The 21,762-nt window shown below is 33.4% G+C and overlaps 1 protein-coding gene and 1 non-coding gene across 4 annotated transcripts; one reads left to right on the top strand and one right to left on the bottom strand.

Annotated features, from left to right (window-relative positions):
• Positions 1–309: 309 nt before the first annotated feature.
• LOC123709372 (cilia- and flagella-associated protein 61-like) lies at positions 310–19,237 on the bottom strand. 3 transcript variants are annotated; one of them, XM_045660655.1, is made up of 30 exons: positions 19,056–19,237; positions 18,716–18,850; positions 18,417–18,577; positions 17,973–18,117; positions 17,467–17,602; positions 17,085–17,239; positions 16,347–16,422; positions 15,893–16,101; positions 15,513–15,595; positions 14,872–14,983; positions 14,519–14,630; positions 14,235–14,311; positions 13,974–14,150; positions 13,240–13,318; positions 12,352–12,477; positions 11,886–11,998; positions 11,298–11,429; positions 10,633–10,827; positions 9,134–9,268; positions 8,518–8,678; positions 7,819–8,003; positions 6,505–6,700; positions 6,113–6,282; positions 4,676–4,782; positions 3,876–3,938; positions 2,875–3,010; positions 2,523–2,696; positions 1,494–1,607; positions 1,036–1,131; positions 310–488 (listed from the first exon to the last, which is right to left on the bottom strand). In XM_045660655.1, the coding sequence occupies exons 1-30, from the start codon at positions 19,199–19,201 to the stop codon at positions 333–335; spliced, it is 4,062 nt and encodes a 1,353-aa protein (XP_045516611.1). In that variant the 5' UTR covers positions 19,202–19,237; the 3' UTR covers positions 310–332. The 3 variants fall into 3 exon arrangements, with proteins under 3 accessions (XP_045516611.1, XP_045516622.1, XP_045516631.1); XM_045660666.1 differs by lacking the exons at positions 310–488; positions 1,036–1,131 and adding an exon at positions 1,244–1,279; XM_045660675.1 differs by lacking the exons at positions 310–488; positions 1,036–1,131; positions 1,494–1,607; positions 2,875–3,010 and having other exon boundaries at positions 2,561–2,696.
• Trnar-acg lies at positions 5,833–5,905 on the top strand. The gene has a single exon. It is a non-coding gene; the product is annotated as a tRNA-Arg (tRNA).
• Positions 19,238–21,762: the final 2,525 nt, after the last annotated feature.

The following is a 21,762-nucleotide window of genomic DNA, read 5'->3' as shown; positions in this document are numbered from 1 at the left end:
TATATTTACCTTAGTAATTGTATAAAGACTTCAAAAACCTCGGTAATCAATATATATATATATATCAAAAAAGTAATAGTAATGAAGATCATCTTCAAAGGATGTTAAGATGATAAGTTGTCCATTACTGTTGATAGTGGTTTGGAAACATAAAATGCGTAACAACACAACTACATAATATAATAACAAAAATGTTTTCCGTTTGGAATCGCAATGGCGAGAACGTAGCCTTAATTTCGTATCAAATCGCCGCTGATTTAATACAATTAAAGCATAACTATACAAAATGCGCAAATAAAACATAGGATACACAATTTAAACATTTATTATATTCAAATAAATTCAGCTTTGGGCATCGCGTATTGTGGGTTTGTGACACTGTGCCGTCGCAAATATGCCGCGAGATGCGAGCCGACAATGTGTTCGCCGTCTATCGATCGCCAGAACACGTCGGCCTCGTGACGTAACCAAGCGTTCTGACCGCACTCCTAGGGAATGATTTTACTAAATAATATTCAACTGATAATTCGATAAATCCCATCATTCAATCACCAAAGACAATTAAAGTAACAAACGAAAGAGCTCTCTATTTCTCTTTGCTAAACTGCTTTGAAACGAAAATAAATTTAAACAGTTTGATCCCTATGAATGCTAGTAGCATTACGTTGCTGTATACTTATTGAACAAGGAATTCACCAGCTCTGATGTCACTGGTACTATCTACCAAGCGCCAACTGAAAGCTTTAATTACCATTAGTATTAGAACAAAATCAATGTTAAAGGAAATGCTGCTTTATTCAAACTCGTAACTTACTAATATGCATTCTTCATATGGACTATATTTCACGTTTAACTAAGAAATGAATGATATTATAACGTAGGTAGTTAATAACTTATATAGGTCTAGAATGATTATTCTCGTAGTACATCGTACAGTTTATTATTTGTTACTGTTTTATTACCTCAAATTGACAAAGTATCTGTTTATTTTTTATTTTTATTTATACCAGACAATATGTACAACATATATTTTACCTTTAGCATACCCCCAGTGCAAGAAGCAGTACACATTGACAAGTCAATGTTGGCTTCAAGATACTCGTTATATTTCGTCTTCAGCACATCGTGTACCTGATAATGTGTTCCTTTTAAAAAAAAACCTCTTTGGCTATCGACACTCAGTATCACTAATTCAATTTAAATGTTTACGACTTTAAAGTATCAAGGACTACTTGTCGATAGATAGATTTTAAGAACGTAAGACGTAAAATAATAATTACTGAAACAATGGCATACAAAAATCAAGGAATTTAAATAAATAAATCGTCCATTACTGTTGATAGTGGTTTGAAACATAAATTGCGTAACACAAATACATAATATAACAAAAATGTTTTTCGTTTGGAATCTCAATGGCTCTAGCCACTACGTTCTAACGTAGTCTAAATTTGGTTTCAAATCGCCTCTCTTTTTACGTTGTCACAACGTCTTACCGTTCTGATTCCATGGTCTTCGATATCCATCATCAGACCTTGGAATGATTCTTGATACAAAGCCGACATCCACGGCTTCGTAAAGAAGTCGTAGAAGTCTTCAATCAGGTTCAACTAAATAAATGATTGTTTGATAAAAAACCGGCCTTAAAATAACTTAAATAGTAGCCAAACAAGTCTAACAGAGGTGAACCAAAGAGTTACTTGTTATATAGAAAAATATTAATTGTTTAAAATAATAAACGAAAGCACTTCCTTCATTTAACGAAGATGTTTTTTGTTGTATTATTTTCCTAATCTGCTATCATTAATAAACAATATAATGCCATTTCGTCAATTTTCATTAGTAGACCACGAAGGCGACCTAAATGATTGTACCTAATAACGTACCTAGCGGAATTAAATATATTTTTCCACCAATTACAGGTAATAATAATGTCATGTGTTCAATTAATAGCAACTAATAACCCTCGTAACATCAGGGCATAATTATATCCTAAACGAATGTATCATACTATAACTATAGAGTCGTTATATCTCTTTTTAAATTGATGAATATGATTATTTATTAATGGAATTTTCCGACTTCACACATTTAGACATATATTTTACAATATTATGTAAGTATATATGTAATCTATTTCTCAAGATCTTCAGTTGGTATAGTATTCATTATACATATTATCGCTACTAAGCAGTCTGTTCCAGACAGAAATTTGTGTTTTCATTTAAATATAAATAGATAACACTATCCATAAACCAAATTACATGTACAGTATACAATAGAGGTTACACAGATGCCGGACCTGCGAGCAGTTTGGCAATGAGTGCCCATGGGCGGTATCATATAACATCAGGTGAGAGTCCTACCCTTTTACAGACTGCCATATAAAAATAATAATATTTATTGAAAAAATAATTGAATTCGATTCTGTAATGTATAAATTATTCATAACAAACATACAAATTTCCTCTTAGTAATAAAATTAGGACAAAACGAAAAGTTATTTATTTAAAAAAAAAACAAACCTCGAATCTAGCGAGCAAATTGTTGAAATACGACTCATGTCTTCCATATAACATAATAAAGTTTTCTGAAGCAAATCGTTTCTTTGATAAACAGGTGATCGATTCAATTGTATGCAATGCGTTTATTTGAAGGCGAAAATAATTCTCATTTTTATCCGTTATCAATGTGTGACCCTGTAAATATTCTTATATTTTTATTCGTAAACGTTCACTAGAATTTTGTAATTCATATGTAATAGACATGTTTCATTTTGAAATAAAATAAGTAAACCAGACAAAAGTAATTGACGTTTAAGTACTTTATATATACAATATTAAGCCACAAAATGGTTCGAAAAATTAAGCTATTTACTTGATGAGGTAATGTTATCTGCACAGCCATAGGCACTTCAGGGCCGGGTTTTCTTAGTATTAGGTAATACAACGGTCCGGGTAGAGTAGCTGTTTGTGTTAGCGGGGAATCGAATTTAGGTACGGGCTGCCAACGACTAACACAAAATTGTAACAATATTAAATTAACGTAAATAAAAAAAACGTGTGTGAGTACTTGTGTACACACGTAAGAAGTGAAACTTCTTTATGACCTTATTTTTCGAAAAATGATCTAATATATGCAACTTTACAGACATTGGTTAAATCAAGTCAAAGTTTGACAAAAGGCTTGTATTACCTTAGACATGAATACAATTATTTCATTTTACCTTATTACTACTAAGATTATTACAGAATTTCATTAATTGTAATAGAATTATTACTATCATTGTTATTGTTAATATATATTTTTGTTATTAATGGCTTCGAATCAACCGTGGGCAACAAAAAGATGGCGCGCAACCGAAAAATGTAACGGAATTTTTTTTCCAACGTCGATAAAGAAGTTTCACCTCAATAAAAAAAAAACTATCTGAATAGTGAAGTTTCGTTTTTACTTAAAATTACATCATATTGCTAATAGCGCCATCTATGTTGCATCAATACTAACTAACAAGTAAGCTATATTCTACGTGTTCCAAAAATTTTGCTTCTTACGGTTTCGCTCTGTAGCACTTGAATACATTTGTAGATAATTAAAAATAACAGACATAAAATTACACAATATAATATACCAAGTAGTAACTAAACGTGATCAGCTTCTAATATTATTTTAAATAAACTTAACATTATGTAATTCAGTAGTTCATTTAATAATTGCTTTGAGTTTTTGATCGTATAAGACAAGTAGACCACTGGTTGCATTTTATAAAAAGAGGTACCGTCAACGCCGTCTTATTCAATTTAAAAATTTTCTCCTTTAAAAATTAAATTAATTTAGACTTGAAATTAGATTCTCTAGATAATTTTCTTTACACATACCCTCTGATAGCACTCATTGAAAGTCGTAAAGCACTTGCGACACTAGCGTGAGAGTCTTTACACCTGAAAAACAATACTATTAACGAATTATATTAATACATTTAATTAGATCTAGGTTATTTCTAAGAACTCTTAAAAAAAATTCTAAGACCTAATAATTATTCATATCTAAATATTTTAACTAATTTCAAAGTCGAATATATAATTGATATATTTTAAAAGAAATCTCGCGAGGGAACCGCCAAGCGTTAGACCCAAGAAGTCGAGGGCATATGTCAGACACAGGAGGCTGATCGTGATCGTAATAGATACAGAAACCTAAAAGAATATGAAAGCCATTGGAGTTTTATAAAGGAACAACGCTTTACACACGTCGCGTTTACGTATACTATACGTATAATTATTTTTACGAAGTAAAACTAACATTAACCAGAACCAATTTTCCGTATGGCGAATATATGCTTTTTTTATACAGAACTAGACAAAATATTTGGCCGTAATCCGAATTCCCAAATTATGCAAAGTAAGATGCGGCCAATGGAGGATGCGTAATATTTGTGTAATTAAATGCAGTACTAGAAGGCTGGCTTGATTGTGAAGTTAATATGTATTTCTAACTTAATTAAGTAATTCTTAATATATATATCTTCAGGCTATACGTCATTGGGGAGGTGAGATTTGAGTTTCAAATCTAGAGAAAATTCGACCATTCTTAACAGAAAGATCAGCCAAATCTCCAACCTCACGCATTAATTAAATATATTTTAAAGACAAAGGAAAAATAAAAAAGCAAGACTTACGGCAGAAGATTGGAGCTAAAGCGCGACACAGTTTCAGAGGTGGGGGACTCCACTTCGTGAACACCTGTCATGAATGGGTCCAGTTTGCGGAGAAATAAACGAGCCATCTATAATAAAAAAAACTATAATCCACCTCTATGTAGCGGCATCTACAATCTGCGGCTAGAATCAATATGACGACATGCCCCGAAATCCGCCATCAAAATCATTACAGGCCTTCTGCAAAAGTACCCACTCTATAAATTTTGAAAAAACTATTTCTCGCAATGCCATCTATTTCCATTCTTAAGTAAATCCTTAAGAGATAAGTCGCACCCTTATGTCGTACATTGAGTTTTTTTTACAATACCATGAAAAATATCAAGAGATTAATTATTTTTAGTTTTTTTAGATTGAAAGGCATATTTCAACACAATACCTCACAACTATAGGAAGCATATAAAGTACTTACAAATGTAGTTATAGTTGTATTTAAACGTGCATGCGTTAACAGGACCATACAATTAATAACAATCTTTAGATCTTTAGAAAACTTCGTGCGTAATTTTTTTTTTTACACAAAATTTATCGATTTTCATACTACATCCACTTGATTTACATAATAAATTAAAATAAACATTAAAACATTAATTCGTCGCAACGAGCGATTTTATCGGTATTAGCCGATAAAATCGGTCGATCTATATACTTTAAAAAAATATTAAAGATTTGTGCAAGAATGGGAATTTTTTTATTCAAAACAAATGTGATATTAATTATACACCTACCAACAAAAGACTTTCCAAAAGAGGGAAAAAAGTAATTCTTAATATGTATTTGTAAGATTAGCGCGTTTACATATCAGAATGAGTCTAGTAGCTTAAAATTAGGATGGCTGACGGCAACGTGTTTCTCGTTCGTATACATATTAAGTTTCTCAAGTTAAAAAATACATTTTTTTGTAATGAGGATCATTCTTCAAACAATTAAAAATCACAAACACCGGGTTATAATTAATTTATACAAATAATGCGATAATCAAGATACTATTTAGTTTATATATCCGCAGGAATTGTAGCAGATGTAAGTTTTAACGTGTAGGATACGAAAACTGGAACTAGATTTTAACAGAAAAGCTACCATATAATTGGATGGTATAATTAAAACTTTTCAATATAGGCCCTGTGGCGCAACGGATAACGCGTCTGACTACGGATCAGAAGATTCCAGGTTCGAATCCTGGCAGGGTCGAGCAATTTTTTTTACAAATTCTACCATATATTTGAACATATATTATTTTATTTTGTTTTTAAATATGAGATATATCGAACTCACCACAACATATTTTAAAAGTTAAGTTTTAAATCTAATATAAATAATGAATAGTCTGTGTGCAAAAAATAGTTTATACTAAAAACGCATAATCAATTAAATAGATTAAATTATTAAAATACATACTGCTTCTCCGACATCTTCTGAAGTATAATATTTATGCAGTCTGTTGTTTGCGTACAGTTTCCTTGAATACCGCACACAAGGTCCAGCAGCAAACACGTGAGGATCATTTGTATCGAAATTGGGTCCTACTACTAAACCTCCATCGTATACTAGCCCGCATTCATTTATTGCTGTCAATAAAAATGTCCCATAGAGTATATATATAGTAGCTTTCATCGGCAAAAACCTTACCACAGGTATTAACAGAATACGAATCTTACTTTAGATGTGTTATCTCATACAACCATAGAGTATGTACAATTTGACGGAAAGCCACAAAACATTATTTAAAATAGTGCCAAAGTAATTGACTTTTTATGAATTACGAAACAAATAATACAAGATTTAAATACCTTTAAACGCATAAACATCAATAGCTTTAATCCCATAATAAAACAAGGCAAAGCAAGGTACATGTAATGCCGTTAGAGGTGATATAAGTCGTATTGTTTCCACCCTTTCTCCTTTTTGCATCCATCCATACAAATAAGTTTTTCTATACACTTGGATGTTCAACTTTTTCAAAGATAATTGTACTCGACCATCGATCTTAAATGATAAAGGCCGATGGAAAACTCGGTGTATTTTCCTATATTGTTAAAGACAACTCCGCGTTTCTAGTTTATTTCAGCAACGGTAAAAATGTCTCGCTTTGCACTTCTTGCCTACCTTATCTTATTTAATAAAAAAAAATCTCACAGTGGTTGCCTGGAAGAGATCGCTCGAAAGCGATAAGGCCGCCAGTTGCCCTCCTTTCAGGTAGTGCCAGTATAGTAATGCCACGAAGTGGTAATAAATAAATAAATAAGTATCTCTTACAAAGCAAATATTTATGTGATAATTTCCTTACTAGAAAGACGCGTTTATAGATCAGGGCAAAAGGGCAGGAAGCTCATCTAAGGTGAAGTGATACAGCCGCCCATTGACACTCTCAATGCCAGAGGGCACACTCTTTTTTAGAAGGACCCTAAGTCGAATTAGTTCGGAAATACTTCAGTGGGCCGCTGGTTGCACATAATGGTCTTGCGCGGCAAAAACTGCCATAAAAACTCTCAGTTGTGGATCGAACTATCGTATAGTTATTGTAGAAATAATCCTGTTTTGCCTTTTCAACGAATACTTACTAACATAGGATTTTGAGATAGGGATGTTATTAGTTCTTATAATAAATGTAACCTACGAAGACAGTCCACATAAACCAGTATACCGTTAATCTGAAACTCAATATAGATCGCGGGTAAGCGTCATTGGAGCTATATATGTTGTTTTATAATGAATGAAACTCAAATATGTTGCTATAATATGTATTTTAAGAAACAACAACCTCTTTCTTTTATAATCGAAAAACGTTCTTTAAATAAAATTAAATGACAGGGCAAAACTCGTCTTTTCCACAGACTAACAAAACAAATTATATGAAACATCACTTAAGACATAATAGATAATTAATGATCTAAAGAATCTAATCTAATAAATATAATTATTTCTTTACGTATATAGTACAGCTAATCTAAGGTATATATCCTTTCTTTATAGTAAATATATGAAAGAAGTCAACAGCTTGTCACAAAATACTAATAAAAACAATTTAATCAACTTAACAACACAGGGGTCTTGTAAATGAAATTATAGTCTATGAACTATGTATTCTTTATAACAAAACATACCGTTTCATTATTAAAACAATTAACCCTCAGTTTCCTACTGTCATCAGGAGGAAATGGCTCCACAAATGCAATTGTTTTAGCACTTATACCCAATTCTAACAATGCCGCGATACATGTATATGATTCTACGCAGTCTCCGTATACGATAATTTTGTTATCTTCGCTCAAACCATTATCTTGATGTTCTAAAACATAATGATTATTTACTTATGTAAAAAGCGAATTTCGTACGTCACAGCCAGATCATAACTAATACAGATTTTAAATTAAGTGCGTTTAATAAATAGAAAAAAATACGTTCCCCATACAAATAGAGCTGGTTGCCGTAGGTATGATTCTCGGCTGTGGACCAATGGACTTACTGTCTATAAACATCGTGGGGAAACCGGCTTGCCTTAGAACTAAAGTCGACGGCATGTGGCATGCACAGGAATCTTCACCTATTTGCCTATTATTAACTAATGATCATGAAAGATGAAAAAATCTGAGGCCCACACCTAAAAACGTAGTGCCACTGATATATTGATTAAATAATGTGGGTTTTTTCAGTACTTTTATGAATAAGGAATAGAAAATTATTGAATTATTTTTAGTTTAAGGTAAATTATACTAAAATGTCAATCGAATATCATAATATTATGAGAAAAGAATGGTAACGATTTTTTCTTTTTCATAATTAAACAAAAATAATTAACTAACTAGTTTCCTTTATAAGTTTCAACAGTTTTTTAAGGCAGCAATTCGCTTGGTCCAGGGAATTGATAAGCATCACATTTTCTGGCAATTCTGGTGGTGGTGGAACCCTGTCAGGTTGGTATTTCACGTCATCCATTAGAAGACGATCGCAGAACTTCACTGGCCTTAATGAAGATTTTTTTACTTTAGTTCATTAGCGTACAATATATAGACACAACTTTTCGTTGGATGTAATTGGTCGAAACCATTTTGATAGTATTGTCTTTTATTAACATAAATTTTACACATTTAAAGAAAACACTTTTTACCGAATTGAAGCTATGTATTATTATAATATATAAATTGAACAAACCGGCAAAAAAGTGTTTTCTAGGTTTACTACGTTATAAGAGTAATGTTTTGTCCTTATCACACTTTGCAACTACTCAAAACAAATAATATTTAGCCCTTTTTATTAAATATAACAGCGGACAAGAGGCTCATCTGATGTTAAGTGATACCGCCTATGGACACAATGCCAGAGGGCTCGCAAGTGCGTTGCCGGTCTTTTGAAAGTTGGTACGCTCTTTTCTTGAGCTAATCGAGGCCCATAATTCGTTTATGTACAAGACCATTTTACCCAGTTTCTTTGGCTGTGTCTTTGTCTGAAGACTCCTTCAAGTAATCAGGATGCTGGAACTGCTGCCCGCAAACCAGCACCAGCTCATCATAGAACTTCATACCACCGTCCTTCAAATGAATGCACTTCTTTTTCCTGCCAAAGTTAATATGAGTGAGATTTTGTTTTGTTTTTCCTTGTAACAATTTTTAAAATGGAATAATAGAATGATATAGATAGATTTTTATATGGAAAACTTGCTTGGAAAGCAATCTCGCCCCCCGGATTGCTTTCCAAGCGGAACTAAACAGAGATAGATAGATGTAGATACACTATACAAATAAAACCGTATCGATGAAAAGGCATAAGACTTTGGTTTAATATGTATGGTCTCACAGGTTTATAGAATAACCGTTGAATAAAAACAGAAAAAACTGTATTATTCATAATATACGTGGGTAACATTGAAAATGTTTAGAACGGGCCAGTTAGACACATTTCTAATTAAAACTTTTTTTTTATTTAAATTTTAGAAATCTTTGGTTACCTAATGTAGTATATTGCAAACATTTGTCATTTGTTTTTGTGAATTGGCGGCAAATCTAAAACTCTTGTTACACGTGAAAATGAATCTAACGCGTCAAAATTTTCGGGAATGATTTATTATGACTTTCGTTGTGGGCTTACTCAACAACAAAGCTATAATAGGCTGCGATTAGCATTTCTTAATAAAGCCCCATCTCGTGCCACTATTTGTAATTGGTTTAAAGAGTTTAAAATCGTGAACGTAGCAATCTCAATAATGATACGCGTGAGGGAAGTATACAGCGACTACTGAAGATCACATCAGTGCTGTGCGTCGCATGATAGAGGAAGATAAGAAAGAGACCTATCAGCAGATACGGGCAAGCCTAGGCCTTGGTAGAGTCAAGTTCAAAAAATATTACACAAACATTTAAGCGTCAGGAAGCTTTATACCAGATGGATTCCCCATACTTTACCGACGACCAGAAACACCTTCGCATGGACTGGTGAAACTATGGCAGGTGTCGAGATAATGAGTCATCCGCTATACAGTCGTGACCAGGCGCTCTGTGACTTTCATTTATACCCAAGAACTAAAGATAAATTTCGAGGTATTCGCTTTACGAGCCCTAAAGATGTGATGAAAGCGTACGAAAATACCTTAGAAGAGACCCCTAAGGAAGCATAGGCCCACTGCTTTTCTCAGTGGATCCATCGAATGCGACGATGTGTAGAGAAGAACAGAGATTACTTCGAAGAACAATAAAAGTATTGGCAACTTTCTACATTAAGCCGTTTCTCATTTTCTAAACATTTTCAGTGTTACCTAAGTAAAAGAAGAGGGGCAGGAGGCTCACCTGATGTAAGTGCTTCCGCCGCCCATGGACACTCTCCATGCCAGAGGGCTCGCGAGTGCGTTGCCGGCCTTTTAAATTGGAAAAACACGCCTTAACTTGTTTTGCCTAGTTGTCGTAACAATGTTACGTTAATCTCACCTGTCAATTTTAACCATAAGTCCGGATAGAACATCAACATAATAGTAAAAAGGCATGCTTTTTATATATCTGTCTGTGTATCTACCGTCACGCGGTACGCATATTTCGGCTGCTTTCAGACAGTCTGGTACTGTTGGCAGACCATGCTCGGAGACCAGGGTTATGTTGGTGAATGTTAGGTACTGGGCACTGGTACTGAAATAAAACAATTTAATCATTATTGCTGTATAACATTTAAGACAAAGAGGGGAAAAAGAGAAAAATAATAATATGAGGCAAATAATTAAACTGAGGAATGTCACTGAAAAACTTTTTTGCACTTTTTATATTTGAGTAGATAGAGGTTTTGGTCGGTTCTTCGGCGCTTTAACACTCATTCATACAAGATCTGTGTTTTTTTTTGTCAAAAGGCAAACGAGCAGGATCACTCAAGAGTTAAGATCTTAACGCTGCCCATGGCCATGTGCAACACATGCTTGCAAGCGTCTTTACAACCTTTTCTTATGTTTATTCTAATTCGTATCTCAAATTACAATCTCGTCTTGACAGCTGTCAAACTTCATAAAGAAAAAACCGTTTGACGAGTAGATTTAGTTTGACGTTCTAAAGACGGTCTAGCATAGCACCTTCGTCAACGTCTTACAACTTCATCGATTATGACTTACCCCATAACCAGAGCTTCGATAAATGACAATCCCGTACGACTGGCGCCCACAACCACTATACTATTGTTAACGTACACTTTGGGCATACTTGTCAGCGGGCGTTCTAATGTCCACAAGGCAAATGGTGTGGCCCTGAAATCGAAGAACTACATAGTTGACCACATATGCCCAAAAATAATTATAAGCTTATAAACTCAATAATATTACATCCGATTAATACAATATTAATACATTATTGTTATTAATAAATATTAATCAGTGTTATTGTGCTCTTTTAATGACGCGTTTACGCGTAATAAAACAATTTAAATCTATTCTAGAAAACGTAGATTTCTTTGAAGCTTCTGGTGGAATCTATGAAGTAGATTTTCTATTCTGGTACATCCCATAATTAATCATCATTCATTCTGATATCAATCATCGTGTCGTCTCTCTGGTTAAGAGTTACATGGCTCATAGGACCGGAAGTTCTGAGTTTGACTTAAGACGGTATTTCAAGTATGACAGAAATTACCTACTAAAACGTATGAATGTAATATACGCAAAAACCTTTCTATTTGAACCATATATAAAACACTAAAATCTTACATGGGTTTAAAGATCACTTCAAGATCTTTATTTCCTCTAATATTGGGGAAGAATTGCCGAGGTAATATTGGTTTCATATGACTCGATAGAGACATTAAATGTCTGTTAGGACTCTGAATTTAATAAAAAAAAATTATTAATGATAAATTAAATTGTACATTTTACATAAAGTAATCTTTGACAGTGACATTTGCACAGATAATATTACAGTACAGCTAAATGAAAATTATCGCAGTCTTCTTTATTTAAAAATGTTTTCTTATCAGCTATGTCTGACTAACTAAAACGAATGTTTCATATATGAACCAAAATAAAAAGAGTGGCGCTACAACCTCTAGGTCTAGGCCTTACATTGATGTATCTTTGTGATATATATACCGATTTATAGCTGTGATTCGTCCTAACGGTTGAGAGGCGTATAAGTCAATACTAATATGAACAAAAGGCTACATATAAATTTACTAACCGCTTCTCCTCTAGCAAAAAGACGACAAGCGTAAAACAGAGTCGTATATTTTGTATATCTGATTAAGTCACGTAAATACCATCGGCCGTGTGGCTCCATTATTGGAGTCATTATACCCGCCAAAACCTAAAAATTTACAATTCTACTCCTGGTAGATTTTATTCATGTAAAATATACTCATAGACTATAAGTATTTCCACATCCTGAAGGTCTATTACGAAAATCGAAGGCCGACGTTACGGCCGGACCGAAACAAAAGAAAGACGAACTTTGTATAGTACTTTTTCGTAATAGACCTCCTGTAAGTGCATTGCGCCATACAATAATAATTCATAATTGAGACTAAAGGTACGAATCCACCAAAATAGCGTGCAGCACATTTGTTTGCAAACATTTTGTACAAATCAATAGCAGAACACGTACTAAGCGCGTATCGCGTTTGGCTGCAGTCTCAACTGGAAATGCTGTGTGTAACTTTTGTGCATGTACACTGTTGCACACTTGTTCAGTGAAAAGATTTTCTGCCGACAGTTGCTAATATGGACGGGCAGGAAAACGTTGTGCTTTGCAATGTATTTGTGATCATCAAAAAATTACTTGGCATAGTGCGCGCACAATTAAATGTGTTCGATTGCTAATCAAGAAAAAAATCCGAAAGGAACGAGTATGTGCGCGTCGACACGAGTCCACTGCTTGTACTTTGCGCAAATATTTTTTACTCTTCGCGTGAGCGAAGCGACCAAAACAGACATTAGTGCCGTACGCTGTGCACTGTGCAACGCTGTGCCTCACATTTCAGCACACTCGTAGAATCTTTAGCGTTAAGCATTATTCCCGTTTGACAAACGGAAAGTTTTGTTTAAAATGAAATCTGTAATAATTACATACCGCAGCATCAGTACCATACTTAAAAGGTTCAGGGTCCAAATTATATTGTGCTCTTATTATTGTTGTATCTTCTAGAGGTCTAAAACAAAATTGGATGCAGTTTAACATATTTTCGTGTATAAAAAGTTGTCTGAAGAGAAGAGAAAGCGATGAACTATCAATGGCGAATTTTAGCGCGAAGTCCCGAAAAATAATACTTGAAACAAAACTTTCTGTATCATATTGTGACAGTGTGCAATCTCAACGAGCAATGAAGGCCTAGGCTTCAGCGTGCGATTCTTATCCCTGGGCTGGCCACGAATGGGCTTTCTGACTATGTAGGCATAAATATCGTGAGGAAACAGGTATGCCTATTGTGTGTCAGGCACAGAAGGTTCATTACCTACTCGTCTATTAAAAATGATCTCGGAACTGATAAAGAAATCTGAAGACCAGACCAAAAAGGTTGTATCGCCATTGACAGCACTCAAGAGTGATGTGAGTCGCTAATTTTAATCGGATTCTTATTATCCTACCGATCACCGAGGAACACATAGAGTGAAGAAAGTATTGTGTATCGAAGACTTACAAAGAATACTTTAAATTACTTATGAAAGAAAACCCTCAATCAGCGCTTAGACTTCTTTACACTAAGCTCTATTAATCATACACCTTGACCCAGCGACGATCAGTTTCAAACCAAAATTAAACGGTAAATATATTTGGCAATGTAATCAGTTCAAGTTATTTCTTACCCCAGTATGACCAAGCCAATCGGTTGATTCTGACTGAGAAGAGAAAAAGATGACAACGAGGGAATATCAAAGCTATCGTGAAACAAATCCAAAATTTCCTTCTTTCTTGGCGAATTTTCCAGAATGTCTTTCATACTAATAGCATCGTATAGTTCTGCTGGACGTACCCTCACATCCCTAGAAATGAAAAATATTGTTTTTTTTACGGTGGACCTTCTCAGTAATACGTAACAATTTCATTGAAAATAAAAGCAGACTTACCCTCTAACAGAATTTATGTGAACCACGTACAGTGTCTCATTGATAAACCTCATCCGATAATTGAACGGTGTTACTAGCTGTAAAAAAATCCGTTCTGTGTTTCGCAAGTTATAAAAAAATATTTTTTTTTACCGTGTAAATTTATTGAATATTATGAGTAATTCCACTGCAAACTCAGCTAGTAGTAGCTAAGGTAGTTGGGTAATGAAAATTGAGGGTAGACAACATTTTGTTTCTCTTACAACAGATGGGACACAACATTATAAGTAAAACAAGAAACTCACAGTAAAATGTTCCAGAAGCGGGAAGCATGTATGGTTAGTCGGCAAACAGACGATGCAATAATCTCTATCTGGAAATAGCTCAAACGCCACTTCTAACATATCAAAACCATATCTGAAATAAATGATTTTAAGAGGATTTTCAAAAGCCGGTGAGAAATAAATCCCTTAAATTAATATTACATTATTATTATTATTACGTCCGGATGGATTGGATATAGATCCAAAACCTAGAAAATGTATTTGACAGTATTTTATTACAAATATTATCATGTGTTTTGGATATATAATCTAAGCTATTATTTCTCCGACTATACTAGAAAACACTTTAACTTTGGGTTTGGTAACAATTTTACCGTTCATCATAATCCTGGCGCATAGCAAACAACTCCAATAAAAAGGCATTAGGTGGCCCTACGAAGCGTGTTGGCTCTGGAGGCTTTGCTGGTGATATCATAGGGAACTCGGCTGTAAGATTAATAATTTTATAAGCTAATGGATGCTAAGACCAAAAAGAAAAAATATCATAGACTCGATAATATCATTAACAAGAAAACCTAATAGGCACTGAGACTTCCAAATCATTAATACGTCTCAATTGTAGAAATTAGTGATTATGTTTAATGAAGTTAAGTTTTTTAGATTGAATATGCGACAAGATATTTACAATATTTGCTCGTGCCTCATACAAACATGAATTATTTGCGTAATTCGCCAATGTATCGGGTTTTAGTTAACTAAAACACACATTACAGTTGACATATTCCACCTTACCAAAGACTTTATTTAGCAATAGTAACATTTTCTTTTTTATTTAAAATATTAAGTTGTAGTTTGTGCAATGTTTAGTTTCGGTTTTATCTACAGAATGTTTTCTGTTTCGTATATTTTGTTTATCAATGTAAGCTGTTTTGGCTTTGTATATCGTCCAAGTTTTTTACTTTTTATAATATGTAGCTGTAAGTCTAGGTACTTACAAATAAGTATATACACTTACATGTCCTTTTCCCAACGTCCTTATCAAGATATTTATTGTCATAGAAGGATTCTCTGCGACGAACTTTTGATTTTTCATCTTGGCTGAGAAAATAATTAATACAATAGTGCTTTTGTACGAGTATGAGTTTCACGGCGTAAAGCGCATCACAACTGCCTCTTCAAGAGTCAGAGAAAAAGAAGAATGAGTTTCAATTTTAAATGTAAAAGGGATCCCTCATATCGCAGTACAAAAAAATGTAGTGTTAAGAAGCCTTTGAATCTCTCCTCCAAATATTTTTGTCATACCACCGCTGCCAGGTCATGGCACGAGCCATGATAATACTACTTAAATCCATAAAGTCGATTAAACCCTGGTCAATGCATACCAAACATATCTACCTTTCACCAAATTTCTCATAGAAGTACTTAGGTACTTTCATTAACTCTGGGTCTATATTGACGATATCATATTCCATCTCCTCTGGCTCTTCGAGAAAGAAATTCAATATGTCGAGTTGGCTAAACACACCGGGTTGTGATGGGCGTGGTGCCCTAACTTCTTGTTCTTTAAACTTTGAGAATTCGTCATCGCCATACACCCAAGTCACCTTTGTATGAAAAGCAATATAATTAAAAAACTTCCAACCACAAGATTAAGTATACAAAGTTAATTTGAACTATACCCAAATCTATTTATAAATAATGAATAAGTTTTTAGTGGATCACTTATGTTCCATAATCCTTTATTAGATTAAAGTGAGCTATTAAAATATTTTTTTCAGTGTTTTATAATATTAGTAAATATTAAGCGTAATATGTATCAAAAGTACCTATACGTATAGTTGTAACATACCCTGGATTTAGTTTCTCTAGCCATCGCGCTTGTAAACGACGATTCCTTTTTGAGATCATCTTTTGATTCTAAGAGGCTGTAATATGTAATCTTATACTAATTTGAAAAGTTGCATTTAACTAGTGTAAAAAAAGTAATGCATTTAAAGAATAATTGTCGTAACTTATTAGTAGTATATAGATACTGAGTACACAATAAAACTATTCTCGGATTATGAATAAAACGGAATACAATGTTGGACTACATCCACTTATCATTACTACAATAACAACTACCAACATACTTTTTTTTATAGAACAATGGGCAAACGGTCAGGGGGCTCACCTGATATTAAGTAATACTGTCGCCCATGGACACATCTTCTTGCCGAAGGGCTCGCGAGTACGCTGCCGGCATTTTAAGAATTGGTACGCTCTTTTCTTGAAGGACCCTAAGTCGCAGTGGTTTGGAAATACTTCAGCGGGCACCTAGTTGCACATAGCGGTGGTGTGCGGCAAAAATTGCCTTGAAAAACGCTCAATCGTGGAACAGCGAACATCGAGGTGACACGGGTGGAATTTCGTATTCTGCCTCGACGTTCGATGATGAAACTCAGCTGCAGGTATTAATCCAAACATCTCTTCTAAACACTCTCCAAGGTAAATGCGGTAAAAGATGCAGAGTGACCCCACATCTCATTCTGAGTCAAGACTTATCCAACTATGACTTCCGTATGTCAAAAGCGTAATTTTGACAGACCTGACAGTTGATCCCTCTTCGGCTTTATCACTAGGCTTAATAATGTGTTCTAAACGCCGCAGACCAGCGAATGGTGATAGATCAAAACTCTCTTCCAGCTCCTCAAAATTTATTTCTGTGTTGAGACACATAACACCAACCGCTACTTCTTTATGCTATAAAATAAGACACTAACTTGTTCATTCAAGAAATGTGTCAATCCTATTTGTATTTGAACTAAAGTACTAAACGTTATAATTAGATTGATTTAGTTTATGTAATAATTAAACATAACTTATTATATTTAAATATTTTCTATCGTATTATTATTATTTGTTATATTTTATATCACGATCAAGATTTTATTAATAAGTGGTTCAAAATATAAGACTACTCTATTTACCTCACAAACAAGCAAGGCCCTTTCTGATTCTGGGTGTCTCGATATAAGCTCGCTTACGTAAAAGTCTCCGTACATCTGACGAAGACGAATGGAATGTTGTTCTATGATAGGTACTATATCATCATTATCCGCTTCACTGAAATATCCAATTCCGCAAATAGAAAGTATACCGTCTTTAACTAGATAAATAATTGTAATTTAAGAGTCTAAATTATAGTAATCTATTTATTCTCGTAAAGTAAAATTCGAAATATAAACTTCACAAAAAATTATATTGTTGACATGATGTGAGGCGGGCGCTTCCATAGATTAAAAATTTCTCTCTTACTTAAGATGCTTTCTACAAGCAACAAAGATTGCCCAACCATAATATTTGACAGGTGTCGCTAGTGACAACACTAGTTTAAATATTGATATTTAAACTAGTGTTTATTGCATTTTAACTAAATTTAAAAAAAATTATTTAAGGGTGCTAATTTTAAGCCTTCAAATTAAAAAATACTAACACTGCTCGTCGAATCTTAAGTCTAGGACTGACGTCCCCCCTCTCAGCAACTAACAGCGTCGGGAGCTGGTCTCCAGGAACACCTCGTTCCAACGCTTGAACCCGTCGGAATGACGCCTCAGAACGCGACTGTCCTGGTACTAACACTGAAATGTATTTTTAACATTTTTTCAAATTACATCTATGTTTATAGAGATTTAGAGAACAATAACGATGATTGTCTTTTCATACGCTGATTTTTACACGTATTTTACTTTTATGTATTGTTGCAATTAATATTGGCTGCAAGCGTCAAAAATATTATGTAACGTAAGTATGGAAGTTATACAATCAACTGAATGTTGGTTAATAATAAATAACATCAAAATACTCACACATTTAGAAAAAGGACGCCAAAAAAACCTAGACCGCATGCATTTCTAATCTATTGAAATAGAAGACTTACGTGGATGTTCAATAATGGTTCTCATCATGGCAATGTACTGTAGGTAAGGGTCATGCATAAATACAGAGTTTAGCAAATTATCGACAAGTTCTCGCGCATAAATTGGATTCCAACACAGCAGGTGTAGGAATATTGTATTCCGTGAATTAAGTTCTACATACCTGAAATACGTTATGAAAACCCGTATAAAGAAACAAATAAGTGTAGTTAAAAATACATTTTAGCGTCTTTATTAAGGATTTAGCTTTCTAAAGATTTCAAACTTGCGTGAAAGTTATCTTTAGATACAAATATCATACTTATATTTACTCCATACAAAATCTTCCCACGCGGCAGGATTGACAGCAGGCACAAGAGGGTGATCCTTTAGGGCTAGTGCACCTACTATTGTCCCGTTTATATCTAACTGGCATATAGTTAAAACACAATTTTTCCTGAAATAATTAAATATATACGGAATAATAACGTCTGCTTTTATTTTCTATTAAGTTACGGCACTTCAAACAATTATCAAGACAATTATGCCATTGTCATGTGCCGATAAAATTACCTACTTTATTATGAAATATGATACCAGTTATTAAAGCTTCTCTTTACTTCATGTAATCAAACTAAATTTTGTCTAGTATATATACTTACAGTAGATATTTTAAATCCGCAGGACCAGTTATACGAAAATTCAAAGACATCGACTCATTGACCAAAGTCATAATAGCAGGAACATCATCAGGTCCTGCTAAACGCACACTTCCTAAAGGCAATGCCCGAAATATTCGAGATACCATTTCCTTAATATTTGACCCTATCCAATTTGTAGAAGAATCTTGTTATTCTGACAGGAACATACTTTTTGACAATGTTATTCTTCTAATAAATAGAAACAAGTAGATAATCTGTGAGAAAATTTTGAAAATGTTGGAATTCGTTTCATCCCCTCTACATTACTATTAAACACCATATTCGAATATAAAATATTCCACTATAGACAATCTGTGGAAAGTCAGTGTTTTCATAGACACTGTCTGGTCCTTATGTCATATATTGTATTAGAACAATTTCTCGTCACTTTCACTTCAAATATCTAATAACGCACATATTTATGCACATAATTATATTACTAAACCATTACAGTATGAATATTTCCTACGTGGCCCATCCACGAGGTTTCGCGTGACCGTGAACTAGTTGACAAACAACGAAATTCTCCATAATTTTGTCCCCCATTATACATGTCCCATGGTTTCAAAGATTATAAAGTGAATGTCTAAGATTACATAAGATAGGTCTTATTACGAAATAAACACAAATAATTATCGAATAGTTTATTTATCCTGAAATTCATACTTGCTGAATTTAGATACATGAAATTAGTAAAAAGCAAATGACAACTAATCGATTGCTATCGTCTAAATAAAATAATTTAAATTTTGAACTAATCCTTAAAAATAAATGACTTCATAGTGGATCTCTATGGGCGAACGCTAAATGAAAGTCGAATTAACTAGGAAAAGGTAAAAAATTGGAAATATTTACAAATAAAGTAAACCTATGACCCACATTAAACAAAATAGTTTGAATATTTGATTAAACTTAAAATAATTGGATATAAAGTTGGGTACGCTATCTATTGCTAATTTAGCGGTAGGCGGACATAACCGTAATAAAATTTGCGACACGCTTCACGAGAGCTGATTGGGTGATCGCCTTATTTATATCATTTTTAATTTATTGCATACACAAAATTCAAATAAATCTTTTGGCATATAAAAGTAATATTTTTTTGAAATGATTCTTATTTGATAACTTGCTTCATAAAAGGCTATCATACATTTCACATCATAGAGTATTTCAATCATTTTAATTTAAGTCTACACAACAAATTTGCCCACTGTTAAGATTCATGATTAAATCTTGTTTACACAATTTACCTTTTGAACAAGATCGACCAATCAGCGTTTGCTTACCATACGAAAGACCTGTAGAATTTTGAACTATTATAATATTTAGACTAAATCATAACCTAAAAACAAAACAGACGAAATCCTTTCAGTCACAATGACCGTATTAAGAAGATGCGCAGAATCTGAATTTTGTGGCACTTTAATTTCATTTCAATTAATCTAAATGTATATACAAAGCATTCGGTAACACATCTTCGGCTCTGTGAATGTTCTCGTAAAATCTATCAAATAATTTTACTCCTAAGCGTAATTCTTAAATATTTAACACGATTCTAAATCCTCTATAGTGAGATGTCTTTTACGTGTAAAAAAATATCGTACGTAGTAATCTATTTCCCTACATTAGTGTAATTATTTATTTCATTATACGAGTACTGATAAAACCATTTGAATACTTACCCTAGAAGCATTGGACATACTTAGTTTTATCTTAGACAAACTTTTTGTAAACGCTATACGAACGCTCTGTTATCTGTGGGATTGTATAGGAAACTAATCTATGGAACTTTTAAACATAAGTTAGTATATAATATGTAAGACTACTTTTAAAATATTTACAATTTAAGGGTTACATTGCTTATCTTATATAATTAATGCACACGAGTTAGCGAGTACTAGTTATTATATATTAAAGACAAACTCAGATAACCAATGTCTAATGCCTGATTATCAAATATCAACAATTTATTCATACAATAGAGTTACGAGTAAGACACTAGGTCTTTCAGACATAAAATCTTGACGAAACATTTCAGGAAAGTAGTTAAATCAGAGAGTTGAATTGAATCTCTCGACAGTTAATTAAATGTCGATATTCAATCAAGTCGCTAGCATTTTGATTTAAATAAAGCAGCGCCGAAAACGTTTAACTATATGTCTGACCCAAAGCCAGCGTGTTGATTAACAATGTAAAACAAGACTCCGCCATGATTATTTCATTTGTTATTTCAGTGTGATCGTGAAGAACTGAGAGCTTGGAAATTCCGTGTTTTGCTTTATTGGAAATGGTTAGGTTAGGTTTTATTGTAAAAGGTTTAGGAAACTCGTTAAACGTTTTCTTCACTCACTTATCTGACGGAACTTTAGCGACTTGATTGAATAACGATTTTTAATTAACTGTCTAGAGATTCAATTAACTCTCCGATTTAACTACTTTCCTGCGAGAGATATATTAAAAAGGAATCTTTCATTTAATGTATAACAAAACACTTACACTTATTAATACAGTGTTCACTTGATTTGACTTTACCCCTATTAACTGTTAGATATCTTCAAACAAAACTTAGAACATTAATACATCAGAATTCGCCATTTGAAAAATATGTCCTATTAAAAATATGTGACAAATTTAATCTCATTGTGAATGTCAAACTACATAAATGTTT

The sequence above is a fragment of the Pieris brassicae genome, chromosome 1, assembly GCF_905147105.1.
Source record: "Pieris brassicae chromosome 1, ilPieBrab1.1, whole genome shotgun sequence".
Classification (NCBI taxonomy): domain Eukaryota; kingdom Metazoa; phylum Arthropoda; class Insecta; order Lepidoptera; family Pieridae; genus Pieris; species Pieris brassicae.
This window is presented reverse-complemented; position numbering and strand designations above follow the sequence as displayed.

Bases quoted from the DNA above. Each gene is read 5' to 3' on its own strand.
- LOC123709372 (XM_045660655.1), bottom strand. From the start codon at position 19,201: ATGGTATCTCGAATATTTCGGGCATTGCCTTTAGGAAGTGTGCGTTTA. The intron at 11,430-11,885 runs GTAAGATTTTAG...CTTCGATTTCAG, and splicing joins GAAGTGATCTTTAAACCCAT to GGCCACACCATTTGCCTTGT. The intron at 3,011-3,875 runs GTATGTGTAAAG...ATTTTGTGTTAG, and splicing joins TCAATGAGTGCTATCAGAGG to TCGTTGGCAGCCCGTACCTA.